Source organism: Heptranchias perlo, chromosome 15 (assembly GCF_035084215.1).
Source record: "Heptranchias perlo isolate sHepPer1 chromosome 15, sHepPer1.hap1, whole genome shotgun sequence".
Taxonomy (NCBI): Eukaryota; Metazoa; Chordata; class Chondrichthyes; order Hexanchiformes; family Hexanchidae; genus Heptranchias; species Heptranchias perlo.
Genome location: NC_090339.1, coordinates 36,507,935 through 36,525,206, shown reverse-complemented (window position 1 = coordinate 36,525,206; position 17,272 = coordinate 36,507,935). Strand labels below are relative to the sequence as shown.

Below are 17,272 nucleotides of genomic sequence, written 5' to 3'. Positions count from 1 at the left end.
AACTACTCAAACATTTTCAATCGTAAAGCTGATTAATAAAGTATCAACAGTCAGCATAGAGCCAACTGCAAGTCCTTCCAGACTTACGTCAACAATCAGCACAAGGCCCATCCCAAGTCCTTCCAGACTTACGTCAACAATCAGCACAAGGCCCATCCCAAGTCCACCCAGACTTACGTCAACAATCAGCACAAGGCCCATCCCAAGTCCTTCCAGACTTACGTCAACAATCAGCACAAGGCCCATCCCAAGTCCTCCCAGACTTACGTCAACAATCAGCACAAGGCCCACCCCGAGCCCTCCCAGACATATGTCAACAATCAGAACAAGACTGACACCAAGTCTTCTCAGACTTACACCAGCAGTCAACACAAGGCCCACCCTGAGTCATCACCAATTTATACCAACAGTCATCACAAAGTCAACCCTAAGCCCTCCCAGATTTGCATCAACAGCTACACTGGCTACACTGTCTGGCAGCACTTTGATGGCAACATCTCTCTTACGAACCACACTCATTAAAGCCACTCTGAATGGGACAGTCCAAACTGTAATGCAATTAAGCTCCAAGCCATCAATTACCTCCCCTTCTGTAAGATCCAGTAACAGCATGAGGGAGTTAAAAACATCTCAACCATCAACATCATCAGACATAACCAGTACCTTAATCAGCCATCTTACTGTTCCTGCCAGACAACGTGGAAGAGGATGGAAACCTTCCAATAGAAGGTTACATCCAAATAGACCTGTGTATAATCGAAGACCACAAATGGTCCACCCCACTGCAAAGCCCAAGGGAAATAAACCTGTCTCAGGTGAAGTAAAGAGTTGGTTGCACAGAGAAGAGGTCCCAGTTGCAAAAGACCAATTTAGTGGCCCTGGGAACGATGTTTCAAGTATAATTACCAAAACAACAAACAGGGATGATGTGGTTCGACCTTCACTGGTTTTGTTGGATAGAAAATGTTCCCAAACAGCAGCTAAAGGATGGCAGCAGACAGTCACTGATGGAGAAGCAGCCCCTCTCCAAACTACTGCATTGTCAGTACAGACCAAGCCTGTAAATCGCATGCTTATTGGTGAGAAGCCAACCAGCCCTCTCTCAGTTCCTGCGCCATATCCTTCTGAGACAAGAGGTGAGGAGCAAAGTGATTCACTGACCACAACTATAAAAGCATCTGCTGGCGTTACTGAACAATCGCAAGAATTGATGCGCAACCCTAGAGTAAATCAAACAGCGCATGAACAGCCTATGGTTATGGCCTCCACTCCCACCTCAGGAAGATTCAATAGTCAAAACACCAATTCATCCATAACAACCAGGATGACTACAGTGTCCATTAGAACTGCAACAACTGTGCTCTCTGCTCCTGTCAGCAAAACAACGTTTCTACCAGGGAGACAACTGAAAAAAGAATTTCCTTCCCATCTGAGACCGACACAAACTACAGTACAACCAAAACATACCTCAATGACATTAGCACCAAAGATACTGCTGATGACATCATCACACATGTATAGGATGACAATTCCCCTGAAACCCACTTCCAAACCTGTATTCAATTCAGGTCCAACAGAGCCCACCACTCCAATTATTATTCCACCCATGGGAGATTCATCTAACAGACAGTACTCCCTGAGAACAGGTCAAAAACAGCATCCAAACGTACAGAATTCAGAGCAAGAAATGTTAGATAGGTCTGTGCCTCCTTGGAGACCAGCCAAGACCACAAAAGAAAGTGGAAGCTTAGATATCCACAAGTTCCCTATGTTTAATCCAAAGCTAAATAACTCAGATACCAACTTTAATCACCCTTTAATCACCTTGCATCCAAAGATTATATATAGCAGAGTGACAATGAGAATTCCAGTATTTAGTACACCACCACCATTACTGAACATAAACAGGATTTGGCCTTATTATTATTTCATCTACAATAAAGATGTTAAGGTGACCAACAGACCTGAAATCACAGCGCTCACAGCTAAAACCCATCACTTTACGGCACCATCTGTCACAGTGATCACCACTCCAGTGTCTCCCTGGAGGTCAACAATGCAGCCCACTTTCCAGAATCAAGTCAATTTTATCAAGGAAGCTCATGGTAGAGCTGATAAGAGAGGTGAAAATGGGAATCTACTGGACACACAACGGCCTGTAGCCAAAATGCCTGGCATATCAAAAGGAGGCTTTCAGCACCAGGCCACTAACAATGGCAGAAATGGACCTTATTACTCAAAGCTCCTTTATCCAGTTTTCAGTCCAAAACCAAATTCTAGTGTCCAAACACTGACTACAAGAACTACCACTATATTTGTTCCAGCAGCGCTTACTGTTTCACTAAGCACCATCCAATCGCCACAAGGGGAGCTACCTGATAGAAGAATTTTCTACGGGCCTGTAACACATGGAGAGAATAGAAAATTTGACCCATATTTCTCTAATGCATTTCTGTTTATGCCTGATTCAAATGGATTTGGAAAACAGCCTAAGATTTTGTTGACAGAACCAGAGAGTATATCAGCATTAGCTGAGTCTGATGTTTTTTTCCACTGCAATGCTGTTGGTGAACCACTGCCCTCTATATCATGGACAAAAGTTTCAGCAGGTACGTACATGCATATATCTAAACTTTCTATCTTTGTTAGTCTCCTGGTAGCACAACTTTATTTGACCCTTGGAGTGCGCAATGGCTTTGGAATCAACACTTAACATTTGTATGGAATTCTTTTGTTCATTATTTTAAAGAAGGTGTTAACCTACTTAACATGAAATGAGTTAATGCTCAATATAATAACATAAACAAAATAACAAAGAAATTGTACATGAAAGCATGTTCATTAATCATCGCACAACATAATTTTCAGCCGAATTTCCTTCCCAGTTTTTAGAATATGTTATTTTCCTCTCTTTTGCTCACTCTCCCAGCGACAGGCATCCATTCACCACATGAGAGATTCTCGAATGTCTGTTATTGCCACTCTGACTGAATCGCTAGGAGATGCACAGCAGCGTAGGCTGAGATTTCTAATTTTATCTGTGTGGGTAGATGTTTAGCCTCACTCTAGCAGCTCTCCAAGGATTGTCTGAGTTTGCAAACTGACCTTAGGAAACTCATGGACAGGACAATGGTCAATTTTAGGACAGAGAAACTGGTTCACTGCTGCATACCACCACAATGATGTCATCTTTTATTTACTGATGTAACTACTGATTGATCCAGAACATGCTATGCAGGATATGTAATTTCTGGAAATTCATTGATGGTACTGCATGGAGTAATATATCCTTGCCTCTCCATGTAACATTTCTAATGCATTGCTCACTAATAGTAGCCAATAACCAGGAACATCGTTCCCTTCATCTCTGCATACACCATTTCCAGAGCAAGAGAGCGTACAACAGTGTAGCATTAATTGCACAAAATAATTACAATTTAGTTATTATTTTAATTATTAAATAATTTTAGTTAACATTTTTTTTAGTTAACATTATAGTTAATGAAAACTACACTAATGGGCAGAAGACCTACTTCCAAGTTGATGCCAGTGCCACTCTGGACTGACTACTGGGACAGTGTCTGGTTCACACTCTGTTTCATTTCAATGAGTGAAATTTATTTCACCTGATCTCCCTATTACACTCCTTTAGCAGTGAGATTATGAATGGCATTCTTCCTCCTGTTACTATTCTGTTAATGTAGGGGGAATGATCCCAGAGTTGCTCTTGCAAATTCCCTCGGGTGTGGTTGCAGAATGGCACTGTTGGAGGCTGAGAAGCTCACTACACTGAATAAACTGCTACAGTAATATTCAGGTCATTTTATTTAATGCAAAGTTATAGTTGGCTGACAAGATTTTCATAGCCTTGATTTCACCCCCTATATCTTTTTAATGTAATTTTACAACTTTCTCTCCTTCCGTTTTTATCTTTGATCCCCTTCTCTTTATACCGCCATCACAACCCTGTCTTTTCTTTCTCTGTTTTCTTTCATCAGGACCCCTCCCAGTGCCACCACCATCCCACACAGTTTCCTTTTTCTGCTCTTCCCCTCCACCCATGAGACTTTCTGATCCCAACTCCTTCAAATTCAGGTGCATTGCCAATTATGCATGGAACAGCAGAGTTGGGGATGGGGATCTACAGTAGGCAGAGATTTTGATTTTCATTAGTGCATGTCCCAAATATGTCACTTTCGTGATGCAGCTTTTCTGGATACCATTGTCCCATCATTAAGTTTCCTTCATTTACTGTCTTTCACAGGACTCACAATCCAGGCCACCATAAAATACGGCCAAAGATTCGAAGTCTTCAGAAATGGTACATTTGTTATACGGAGCGTGCAGCTTCAGGACCGGGGACATTACATATGTACAGCTCGCAACACAAAAGGCTCAGACAGGATGGTAGTCACGTTGGCTGTGATAGCTCATCCACCCAAAATGCAGTTCCCACGTTTCCAAGATGTTACAGCATACCTGGGGCAGGAAGCCTTGCTGCAGTGTAAGGCTGAAGGGAAACCCCAACCACAAATTGCATGGCTTTTCCCAGACAAAAGCTTCATTAGATCAACAAGTCTCATTGAAGGGAAGGTGACCCTTTTTCCAAATGGAACACTCAGGATCAGGGAATCCAATTTCTCTGACAAAGGGAATTACAAATGCATTGCAAGCAATGCCGCTGGTGCTGACACAATCATAGTACATCTCCGTGTTGTGGCCCTGCCACCGGTGATACAACAGGAAAAATCTGAGAAGGTCATTCTTACCCCAGGGCAGAGTGTCTACATGCACTGTACCAGCAAGGGAGTGCCAGAGCCTGTCATCTGCTGGAGATTGCCAGATGGGATACAAATTAAAACATCCCAATTCTTGTCAGGGAAACTCTTGGTTTTTCCTAATGGCACGCTTTACATAACGAATGCCTCCCCCAGGGATAATGGGAATTACGAGTGTGCTGCTACTAACTTGGTAGGATCCAGCAGGCGTATCTTGAATGTTCAGGTGAAGACAGACTTCAGCTTCCCCAAGATCAGCTCCACTTCCTCGAAGAGAACACAAGCAATTTATGGGACCACCACGTACCTGGAGTGCTCAACCTCAGGAAATCCCCAACCAAAAGTGATCTGGAGACTACCCTCAAAAAAATATGTAGATTCGAGATACAGGTAAAGAGATAAAGAAAATGTTCTAATAGTGATGAGAGAAAAAATTTGAACACTGAAAACCTGAAAAAAAACAGAGGATGCTAAAAGTACACAGCAGGTCTGTCAGAGCAAAGACAAGTTAATATTTCAAGTGCAGATCCTTCATCAATTCTGACCCACCATCACAAAGCTCTTCACACAGTGAACCATATTTTATACTGTGTTGACTCTTATGTAGACAGATGCACAGCCACTGATGATTTAGTGATCTCGCCCTTGTCACCATGTGTGAGAAAAGAGGAAACTACTCACCCATAGGAAGGAAGGTTGGTGGGGAGTTATCCCAGAGTTGCTCTTGCAAATTCCCTAGGGTGTGGTTTCAGAATGGCAGTGCCGGAGGCTAAGAAGCTCACTTGCCCGTTTCAGCTAGGGCTGGTGAATAGATTCTAAAAAGAGAAAATAATTTAGAGGACGATGACAGCACAGTGGCACTGTGTTTTGGAGCACTAATACCCTTCATCATGGTGTGGGAGAGCGCAGGTTCAATTTATCCATTATGCTCAGTTCCCAATCTGAGTTTTATTGGGGAAGAAGGCACCAACCATAGATTGTGGCATATCCCAATAGAGGATAACAGTCCAACAGGGGAATCTCATCAGGTTGTTATCATGCGTCTCTCATCAGGTGGCTCGTGTGGCCATTATTGTACATTTGGGGGTAGAAATTGCTGAGCTCCAGCGTGAACTAGGCGCAGGGATCGTTCCCTGTGTAAGAACAGGTAGGCCCGAGGCCAGATTGAAATTGGGCCTTGGGCCTCATTTAAATTAGACTGGGTAGCTGTAAACATCTGTTGCACGTCCACAGGCAGCTCGCCAGTGAAGTGGACATCAATGTTGGGCCGCTGCGACTGCGGCCCTAAGGTAAGTCCCAGGAAAGGTGTTGGTACTGGCTCCGGGGGTCACAATTGCGGCACCTGTGAAGTCGGGCGAGCACTCCTGCTTCACTTGGCTCCCCAAGATGGGCATTTTTGGTGAAAAAATTTTACAACTTACCTTTCACAAGAATCCTGAGTGGAGCAGGCCTGACATCTGCCTCACTCATGGTTGATTAATTATGAAAAGTAGTTAGGCTCCTAATTTACATATTCAAGGGGCCCAACGCCTGTTTTAGGTGTCTGCCCAGGTTTTACAGATAGTTGAAGTATGTGGTCTTCTTAGAATGGCAACTACCTCAGCTAAAACAAAATTGATTAAAAAAGGAGAGAATTAGAAATAGTAATTCATTCTTAATTATGAGGACATGCTGTATAAACTCGGCTTGTATTCCCTTGAGTATAGGAGATTGAGGGGTGATCTGATTGAGGTGTTTAAAATGTTAAAAGGATTTGATAGGCTAGATATGGAAAAACTATTTTCTCTGGTAAGGAATCAAGAACAAGGGGACATAATCTTAAAATTAGAGCTAGGTCATTCTGGAGCTAAATCAGGAAGCACTTTTTCACACAAATGGTAGTAGAAATTTGGAACTCTCTTCCCCCAAAAAGCTGTGGACAATTGGAGCTTTCAAAACTGAGGTAGATTTTTGTTAGGTAAGGTTATCAAGGGATATGGAGCAACAGCAGGAAAATGGAGTTGAGGTGCAGATCAGCCATGATCTATTTGTATGGTGGAACAGACTGAATGGCCTACTCCTGATCCTAATGTTCCTATGTTCTGGAACTGATCAATAACTTGCAAGAAAACAGATCATGGGTTATAGGGCCATTAATAGATCTGTTTGATTTGCAGAGGGGTTAGAAAAAGAGCATTGAGATCGTGGGGTAAATTTTAACCCCCAAGAACGGGTGGGTTGGGGGTGGGTGGGCAGTGAAAATTGTTGGTTTTGAGAGCGGGGCGGCATCCTGGCTCCAACCTGCCGACTTCTGGGTTTGACCCAGACGCATCTGGATACGCGCGCTTCTGAAACCCGGAAGTCCCACTGGCACTTAAAGCCGGCGGGCCAATATTTAAAGGTCCAATTAACGCCGTTGAAGCAGTGAAGGGGATTAAATTTTTGAGTATTCAGCCAGACAAATGACTTTAACTTTCCCTTAATGTGTTTCCCATGCCTTCTGAAAGTTGCCATGGAAACGGAGGCGAGTTCCAGCCGGCATCCATTTGGAGCTTTAAATCAGTGATTGACACATGTGAAGAAAAGGTGAGTTTTTGCAGCAGGGCAATCAGTTCTCTCAGACAAACCTTTGGCTGGGAGTTCTTTGTGTTTAGACTGAGATTTCTTTGTTCACACTCAGAAATCTTGAATTCACACATATTTACCTACATTTGGACCCCGTCAAACTGACACCATCAGGATGGGGGCGCAATGGATTTATTCAGCAGTACATCTGAGGAGGAGGCACATCGCCATCCACAGATACGGCGTGCAGTTCTGGGAGTTGCAGCGCCACAAGACAGAGGTGGGCCACAAGGACCTGCAGAAGAGCAGAGAGGGGACCAATGGAGGGGCCAAGGTCGCAGGAGGCACTACCCACGTTAGAGGGTCTACAGGCGGAGGCTGAGCTTCCAAGAACTCTCTGAGGAGCAGTGCCTACAAAGACTCAGATTGAGTCACCAGGTGGTCGCAGACGTCTGTGGGCTCCTTCATGCAGAACTGCTCCCAGCTGGGCCTGGTGGCTACGCATTGCCCGTCGCAGTTAAAGTCACACCGCTGCCCTCAATTTCTTCGCCTCCGGATCCTTCCAGGATGTCACTGGTGACATCACCGGGATCTCTCAGTCGTCTGCACATAAGTGAATACGACAGATCACAGATGGCTTGTTTGCCAGGGCATCCAACTACGTCAACTTCCCCATTGACGACATCAGCCAGACTGAGTGGGCAGTGGGTTTCCACTCTCTGGCTGGCTTTCCATGTGTACAGGGCGCAATTGATGGCGCACACATAGCAATCTGAGTCCTCCACATGAGCCAGGACTGTTCATCAACTGAAAGGAAAATCACTCCATCAATATGCAGCTGGTTTGCGATCACCAAAGGAGATTTCTGCAGATGTGTGCCAAATTCCCTGGCAGCTGCCACGATTCCTTCATTTTGCGCGAATCCAACATCCCGGCCCTCTTCCACGCACAAAACAGATTTAAAGGACTGGCTGCTTGGAGACAAGGGATACCCCCTGCAGACATGGCTCATGACACCTGTGAGAAACCCCACCAGCGAGACACAGCGGTGGTACAACGACAGTCACATCACCACCAGGTCTGTCACTGAACAAGCCATAGGAATGCTCAAGATGCGCTTCAGGTGCCTGGATCGATCTGGGGGAGCCCTTCAGTACTCACCGGTGAGGGTGTGTAGAATAACAGTTGTGTGTTGCGTCCTGTACAACATCGCTCAACAGAGAGGGTTACAGGTTCATGAGGTCCCATGCGCTCATGAAGCATCCGCACCTGCCATCAATATTGAAAAACATGAGGATGATGAGGAGGAGGACGACAACGATGGGCAACCCATCGGCAGAGCAGTGGCACACCTGGCTGCTGGTGATGCCAGGGAGTCCTCATATTTGATAGATTCTCATAAGGAGATCTGCAAAGTGAAGATAGTGTAGTACTCAGACTAACTGGAATGAGGGACGAGGCACATGCAAGGACACTTTCACGAGAGGGACTCAAGGATGGTCAAGTGGTGGTGAAAATGATCACATTTAATATGCAAGTAAGAAAAAACAATTATAAATGAAAAACATGACATTGCGTCAGACACCTTTGTGCATACCCATGGTGATCACGAAACCTTCGCCATCCTCTTCCTACTACTTTTACGGGGTGCATCCCTTGTGGCTTCAGCAGAGGTAGTGGCAGGTTGCTCAGGTCCCTGCCCTGACTGCTGAGATGCTCTGGGCCTACACCCTCTGGGTTTTGGAGCCCATGAGGGCCCCGCCAAAGACTGCTCCGCCTGCACCTGTGCAGGGGCAGACTTGGCCATCTGGAGAGGAGGCCGCATTGCGGGGGGGGGCAATGGGAGTGCTTTGAGTGGAGTCCCCACTTCCATGTCCCCTTTCGCCATTATCCCCTCTCCTGGATCAGGGCCACATCACTCCTACCACTCTGCTGGACAACAGCTTGGAGGACATGTGTGATGCCTTGTAAGGCCACTGCTAATGTATCTGCCTGCCTGTTTAAGGTGGCAGAATGGTGTTCACCCTGAGTCTGCACAGCCGTTGTCATGGCCTGAATGGACTTATTTGTGAGCCGTGCTTGAAGCGCAATGGAGGCTGCCATTCTCTCCATCACAGACATTTCCACACTTACCTGCACCACCAGTCCACTAATGCTGGAGGTGGAGTTGTCCATACTCCCCGCTAATATGGAGACTGAGCATGGTAAGTCTTGCAGTATGTCGCAAAGGTGCTTCTGTACCTTGATCAATCTCCTTTTCAAGGATGGCCCCCAGGGTTCAGCTTCTCTGACCAGCTGAGCAGAGTTTGGAGAGGAGTGCGCCCACCGACGTGGACTCTTCACAGCTGACCCTGCCACCATTGTCTGCTCGTGCTCACTTGTGTGTGGTGACTCACCAGGTGACAACCCAATTAACTCTCTAATAGTATCCACCGAGATGTGAGTATCTGCATAGCTCGTTATAATGTGATGGTGCACCCTCAGAGGCATGGAGCTCCTCTGAGGGATCGCCCTCATCCTTGTCGTCGGCCTGTTCAGCACTCCTTGAAGGCCCCGGAAGAGAATATACAGCAATGTTAAGAATCATCGCAGAAGTGATGTTGTGATGAGCATCCTGAGGTATGCAAGAGGTCACTCATTGATAACATCAATTCATGTTGTGTGTGAAGGATGTTAATGTTCTGTTACCAGAGTTTTGCGGGGTTCCAGTCTCAGCATTTCCGACGGCCAAGCATTCCTGCATCTGGCTTAGTTCTAACACCTCTTCCTCTGCCTCTGTCAGGGCCATTATTTGTGGTGACCCCCCTCCAGTCCTACTCCTCTCCCATGCATTTTACGCTCTCTTCTACAAGGGGAGAAAGAACAAACGTGTGATGAGTGAGGGTGACAGGGTCATCCGATGGATGCATTGCTTTGGGGCGACGCTCCCAACGAAAGTGATGCATCAGAGGGTGACTACCAGACAGATTCATCACATTGCATCAGTATTGGGGTGAGTGGGAGTGGTGGGTGCACAAATGGGGAGGTGAGGAAGTACACAGAAAGTGAAGATAAGTTGATAATGAGACTTAAGTGGATGTAAGGAGTGATGTGATGGGAGTAGGCTTGGCCAGATAGTGTGAGAGGGGGTGTGATGTGTACCACAGGATGTAGGTGAATCAGTAACTGTACTCACTTTTTCTGACCTGGTTAGGTCATTAAATCGCTTTCTGCACCGCACCCAAGACCCGGGCACCGTACTCCTGCTGCTGATCTGTTCTGCTACCTCCAGCCACACCTTCTTGGTGGCAGAAGCAGGTTTCTTCCTCCTGTCACCTGAGTATAACAACTCCCTCCTGCTTCTCACAGCAGCCAGTAGTATCTCAAGGGAGGTGGCCAAGAACCTGGGTGCTGCCTTTCCTCTTTGTTCCTCCATTCTGCTTTTTACTCCTTTCTCCTTCAAAATCCATTGTTGCATTGGCCTTTTAAATAGTGGGCTTTAAAATGCATCGTGCGGGTGCGCAGTACGCCCGCTGTGCAACTTGGAAACCCGAAACCTGGAAATAAAATTAAGTGCCTTCAATTGAGTCACGATCACTCAAGAACAGGCATGAACATTTTTTCCCGGTTTCCCACCCATTCATTGACCCCCCCCCCCACCTCGCCTCTGCTGAGATCCCACCTCAATGTTAAAATTAACCCCATTGTGTGGGTGGGATAAATGATTATGTTTGTCACTATGGATTGTGAAAGGAGTAAGTTTGATGATCAAATGTCCTTTTCTTGTTTTAAATACTATGTTCCTATGGTCACTATATCATTTTCTTTTTCTTTTATTATATGTGTGACTTTGAAAAAAAAATCAAACCTTCTTTTCTGCATTTTGTGGCTCAAACCAGCAAGCGAGCAATGCAATATCCCCACTGACTGACATTAATGAACATGCTCATCGATCATTCACGTTGGTAAGCTTAGGATTGTCAGCAGGCTTGTCTTTACTCAGTATTCAGCCGAACAAACTTGAGAATGTGTCAGCTTGGGGCAAGTAGTGGCATTCTTGCCTCTGAGTCAAAAGGTTTGTGTTCAAACCCAGTCAACATGGATTTCTAAAAGGCAGGTCTTGCTTAAGCAACCTTATAAATTCTTCGTAGAAATAACAAGAGGGGCTGGATAAGGAAATGCAGTGTATGAGGTTTATATGGATTTTCAAAAAGCATTTGATAAGGTACAACTTAAGAGACATTTGGCAAAGATAATAGCACCTACATAATAGGGAATATGTGTAGGGAACATGGATAGGGAAATGGTTGGAAGACAAGGGTAGGGATAAAGCAAAGTTTCTTGGACTGGAACAAATATTATGTGGTATAATTTGAGGTTTTGGGCACACATATGAAGGAGGTAATAACAGTAGAAAGGGTAAAGCATAATTCACTGGGAGTTACCAGGGATGAGGGGATTACAATTATGAAGAGAAACTTAAGAAGTCAGGGCACTTTTTAGTGGAGCTCAGAAGGTTGAGGGATGACCTCATTTAGGTTTTCATGATTATGAAGGGTTATGATATGGTATATACTGATAGAGAGTTTCTAATGGTTCATGAGATAATAACAAGAAGGCACAAATTTAAAATATTCACAAAAGGGATTAAAGGGGAGGTTAGAAAAATAAATTCTTTACATAAAGGATTGTTAAGATGTGAAATTCTCTGCTACAAACAGTTGTTGAAGTAGAGTCCATACGTTCTGTTAAAAATGAATTCAAATGCTTGCTTGAAAAAATGGAATATTAAAAAGCTAAATGAGAAATGAAGAGAGAGGTGAATCATGCAGAAAAATACCAGCTACAGACTTGATGGCCAGCTCTGTGCTGTAAATTCTATGTTTACTCATTAGGTTAACAGGACTCTAATACAGAATATAAATACTGTTCCACTACCACAAGAGTACCCTTATAGCACAAGTGTACCTTCGCCACTTTCCACATCAGCCTTCCTTGTGGCTTATCTGATTGAAATTACCACTTTTTTTGCCAAGAGTAATTTTGTGTAGTGTGTCTATATCCACCAGTAATTGACGTGAACCTGTCCAAACTCATTTCACATAGGTCCCTTGCAACAAGCATAGCAAGAGAGAGTTATGAAACCTTCAAGTTATTAGTCTGGTTTGAATTCAAATCCAGATCTCAGGTGAATAGACTTTACTAATAATATGCATTACCTAGTTTCTGTTGTTTTATTGAATCCTTTAGGGGACTCTTAAAAATTGATCATGAAAGTACAAATGGATTCTTAATTTCAGTGTTCCAAATCCCACAGTAATCCAATCGCATCACATTTTCATTTCCCCTCATTAGAAAACAACATCCAATAAGGTATTTTAGTAAATTCTAGTCAGACAGGAAGGCAAACGTATCACTAAAGACTCTGCTTTCTACTGCCTAGTGATTAGTTTCTGCTGAACTCTACTGAACATCTAAGTATTCTGTGTTCCAGCTCGGCCAGGCATGTAACCGTATTTCACAATGGAACCTTGATGATCCAATCAGTGACTGACCAGGATGCAGGCGAGTACATCTGTGTGGCCAGAAATACATTGGGCGATAATATTCTGGCTCTCCGACTGGATGTGGTCATGAAACCGGCCAAGATTGAACACAATGGTAACTTCAGGCACAAGGTTACTTATGGAGGGGGTTTCAAAGTTGACTGTGTGGCTTCAGGATTTCCCAACCCAGAAATTACTTGGAAATTACCTGATGGCACTATGATTAACAACATGTTGCAGGGTGATACCAGCAGTGCCAGGACCAGGTCGTACATTGTATTTGGTAATGGAACACTTTATTTCAATCAAATTGGAAAGAAAGATGAGGGGGATTATACCTGTTACGCTGAAAACAAAGTGGGAAAGGATTTGATGAAGGTGAACGTTGAAGTGATCATTAAGTCTCCAAGAATCAAAGGGCGGGAGCAGGCTAGTGTGAAGGTGAGATATGGGGAGTCAGTGACCCTTAAGTGTGAGGTTCAAGGGGAGCCCCTCCAAGCCATTACGTGGCTCTCTCCTGCTAATCAAATAATCAAGGTTTCAGAAGAAAAGTTCCAGATCAGAGGTATAAAGCTTACCATAAAGAGAGTAACACAATGGGACAGTGGTATCTATGTTTGCATTATGCACAATGGACTTGAAGATGATGTGAGGAATATCAAATTGGAAATAGTTTCCAAGGCACCGCAGATCAATGGGTACTTAGAGGATATAGTGATGAAAGAGACCATCCTCCCCTTTCAGAAGAAACTTATTGCCTGCAAGGCTGATGGAATTCCTGAACCAACAGTCACGTGGATTACACCCCATGGATTGGCATTGCCAGCCCCATCTTATGGGAGAAAGATTATTGTGCACCTCAATGGGACCTTGGAGTTGCGAGCATTAAGAAAGCCAGATTCCGGGACACGGATATGTGTTGCGCGCAATGAAGTGGGAGAAGCGAGGCTTACGGTCCAGCTGGAAGTAATTAATATGCCAGTAAAACCAACCTTTCCACCCCCACAGAATGAGACAAGTATTATTAAACCAGGAAGCAACACTAGTCTGCATTGCTCTGTGCAGGGAACCCCAACCCCGGAAATAACCTGGATACTTCCCAACGGAACACGCTTGCAGTTTGGAAAGAAACTTTCCAAATTCCACCATAAGCACAATGGAACACTGTACATATTTAACCCTGCATTCACTGAGACTGGAAGGTATAGATGCATGGTGAAGAATGTTGCTGGATATGCTGAAAAACTCTTTATGCTGGTCGAAGGGGCCAAGCCTAAGATCCAGTCCCCCTCATCTGGATTAGTAAGTTGTTTGTATGGAGATGATCTGTTTCTGCATTGCCTGACACAGGGATTGCCTACACCACAGGTCTCATGGACCTTACCTAATGGGACTGTATTTAAAAGCCCCGAGACTTCTGAACGGGTATCATTGATGGACAATGGCACTCTTTCCATCCATAATGTTAATGTCCAAGATAGGGGCACTTACACTTGTAGTGCAGTGAACGAGATGGGCAGTACCACCATGTCCATCCCGGTAATCATCGTGTTCTACCAGCCGCGCATCACCAACAGTCCTCCAGCTAGCCTGACTGGGACTGTTGGAGCAATGCTCCGGCTCAATTGTTTTGGTATTGGGATTCCCAAAGTGGAGATTGCTTGGGAACTTCCTGACGGCACACAGCTATCAGCAACCCACTGGCAACCCCCCAGAGGACAGAAATACATCACCTCTCAGGGGACATTAGTCTTACAGACTATCTCTTCCAGAGACAGTGGCTTTTACAAATGTATTGCCAGGAACATGCTGGGTTCAGACTCCAGGACTACCTACATCAAGGTTCTTTAATATTTAAAAAAAACAAATTCCATCTTGATGTGGAAATGAAGGGATTACTGAACCAATAAGAAAGGGATTATTAGTAAAAAAGACAGACCTTTGAGAACCAAGTTGGGGAAGGGGAGCATGGAGCTGTACCCTTAACAGTATCTTAAATATGAAGTTATGAAAGGATGATCCTTCCTGCTTACTAAGACTCTCCATCATAACCTCAAAAAAACAAAGACGGACAGACAAAGACCTGATGACGTCTTCATTACAGTCCAGTTGTGAGTCCCACTGAGTCTCCAATTTTCCTAAAGTAGATCAAGGTACTGTGCAGAAATACTAATATTTATAACATGAACCAGGATAAGATCTCCAGAATGTAAACCATATTTCTGGCCTATTGCCAATGCCATAGAACTATGCAGCAACACTCATTCTATAAATACAAACACCAAAGATGAAAGACACGTGCCAAGCTACCCAGTTGCAAGAGGGAAACAGGAAAGGGCTAAACAGTCTGAAGAACAAAGCCTTTCTGCACCCTGAAAGGACAAGAGAAAGTGAAAATATCAGTACAAGCTGCCAGGGTTTTCCATGGTTAGTGAATTAGACCTTAAAGTTGGCCGGGGGGGGGGGGGGGGGAAGATACCTACCACACTATGTATATTTGGCTGTCCTGCTCCTTTTTCCCTCCCAGTTCTCTGCCTGGAACACATCTGGTAAGGCATTCCCACAAATAATCTACAAATATATTAACGTGTTCCTGAAGTTTTTGAAATGTTAGATTTTTTTTTACAATACAGATCAATATATTTTTGTATGTTTTTGTTTAGTTTGGACGCCTGTAAGTGAGATCATGCTTCATTTTTTTCAAATTTCTCCATACAACAGATTGGGGTCCACAACTTTAATCATTAACCTGTTAAAGGAATGTGTTTTTCTTTATTGACTCCCACTTAAATCGATGATTGAACTAGCGATGAATAGATCTTCAACAGGGAACATCATACTTATATGCAGGGAAATGGAGAGCTAGCAGTATGCAAAGCAGCAACTCAAAAACAGATTAACTGGCTAATTGTATGTGAGGTGTTTCTGAGAAATGTGAAACAGCATTATGTAAATACAAGTTTTTTCAATGATGGCATTCAGATAAAATTAGAAATATTGAATATGGTGCCTGGATTCAGAAAGGTCATTTGTTTATGGCATCATCTCAGCCCTTGGATTAAATTTAATCTGTAATGACAGAATTTACATGGTAGAAAAAAGCATGTACTATTAAAAATTAAATTGTGGGAAGCACATGTGAAAATGGGGAAGCACTCAGCTGCAATTTGAATGTTCAGGGAAATATCTTTTTCATCTCACAGTGGTAACAAGTGGGAATTGCAAGGCAGAAGGGGAGAGAGTGACAGAAAATAAAGAAGAATCATTTCATTTTGTATCTACAGAGTTGATGTCACTATCGACAACAACCCAGGCATTGTATAATAAAAGAAATATATAAGGGAACAGATGCCAAACCACAAATGCAGAAATTGTGAGAGCTGACTGAAAACTTGAGTGAAATGCTGGGGAAAAGAGGCAGAGGTGTTTAGGAAGGAAAATAGGGCTGAGGCAGCTGAAGATATTGCCACCAATCATCAATTATGCCATTTAGCAACACCTACTCAACAAAGCTCAGTTCAGGCTCTGCCAGAAATATTTGGTTCCAGACCTTATCACAGCCTTGATCCAGACATGAACACAAATGATGAATGCTAGAGATGAGAATAACTACATCAAGGTAGCATTAGACTGAGTATAGCAGCAAGGAGCTCTAGCAAACTGAGGTCAACGGGAGTCAAAGGAAAACCCTCCAGTGGCTGTAATCGCACCTGACACGAGAAGATAATTGTGGTTGTCGGAGGCCAATCTTCGTAGCCCCAGGACATCGCTGCAGGAGTTCCTCAGGAAAGCATCCTTGTTCCAACCATCTTCCGCTGCTTCATCAATTACCTGCCCTCAGTTGTAAGACTCAGTACTGGATTGTTCATTGATGATTTCATATTAGACAATCCCATTAACAACTCCTCTCATGCCAGTCGACAACAGAACCTGAACAACATCCACACTTTGCCTGACATGTGGCAGATAATATTCGCACCACAAACAATGGTCATCTCCCCCAACCTTCAGTGAAATCAAAATCCTGGAGGGTCATTGTTGACCAGAAGTTTAACTAGACCAGAGGTATTAACACCGTGGTCATATGAGCAGGGCAGAGGTGGCTTGTTTGGCACCCCTGCCACTGGATTCAACACCCTTCCATCACCAGCACACTTTGGCTGCAGTATGTATGATTTACAGGATGCACCGCAACAACTCACCGTTACTCCGACAGCATCTCACTCCCCTGCAATCTCCACCATGGAGAAGGACAAGAGCAGCAATGTTGTGGAAACATCATCATCTCCCAAGTCACTATCCTGAATTGCACATATATTGCCATTCCTTCAACATAGCTGGATAAGCGTCCTGGATTTGCCCACCTAAACACAGTCACCAGAAGTACAGCAGCAATTCAAGAAGGTCCATCACCACCTTCTCAGA

General features: G+C 44.1%; 1 protein-coding gene across 1 annotated transcript in view; it reads left to right on the top strand.

The window, feature by feature from the left end:
* si:ch211-159i8.4 (matrix-remodeling-associated protein 5) overlaps window positions 1-14,698 on the top strand; it is a 77,213-nt gene extending 62,515 nt beyond the window's left edge. Inside the window, exons 9-12 of the mRNA XM_067996735.1 lie at window positions 42-490; window positions 2,508-2,609; window positions 4,265-5,168; window positions 12,796-14,698. Of these exons, the coding sequence (XP_067852836.1) occupies window positions 42-490; window positions 2,508-2,609; window positions 4,265-5,168; window positions 12,796-14,698 (3,358 nt within the window). The remainder of the gene's footprint in view (window positions 1-41; window positions 491-2,507; window positions 2,610-4,264; window positions 5,169-12,795) is intronic.
* The last annotated feature ends 2,574 nt before the right edge of the window (window positions 14,699-17,272 follow it).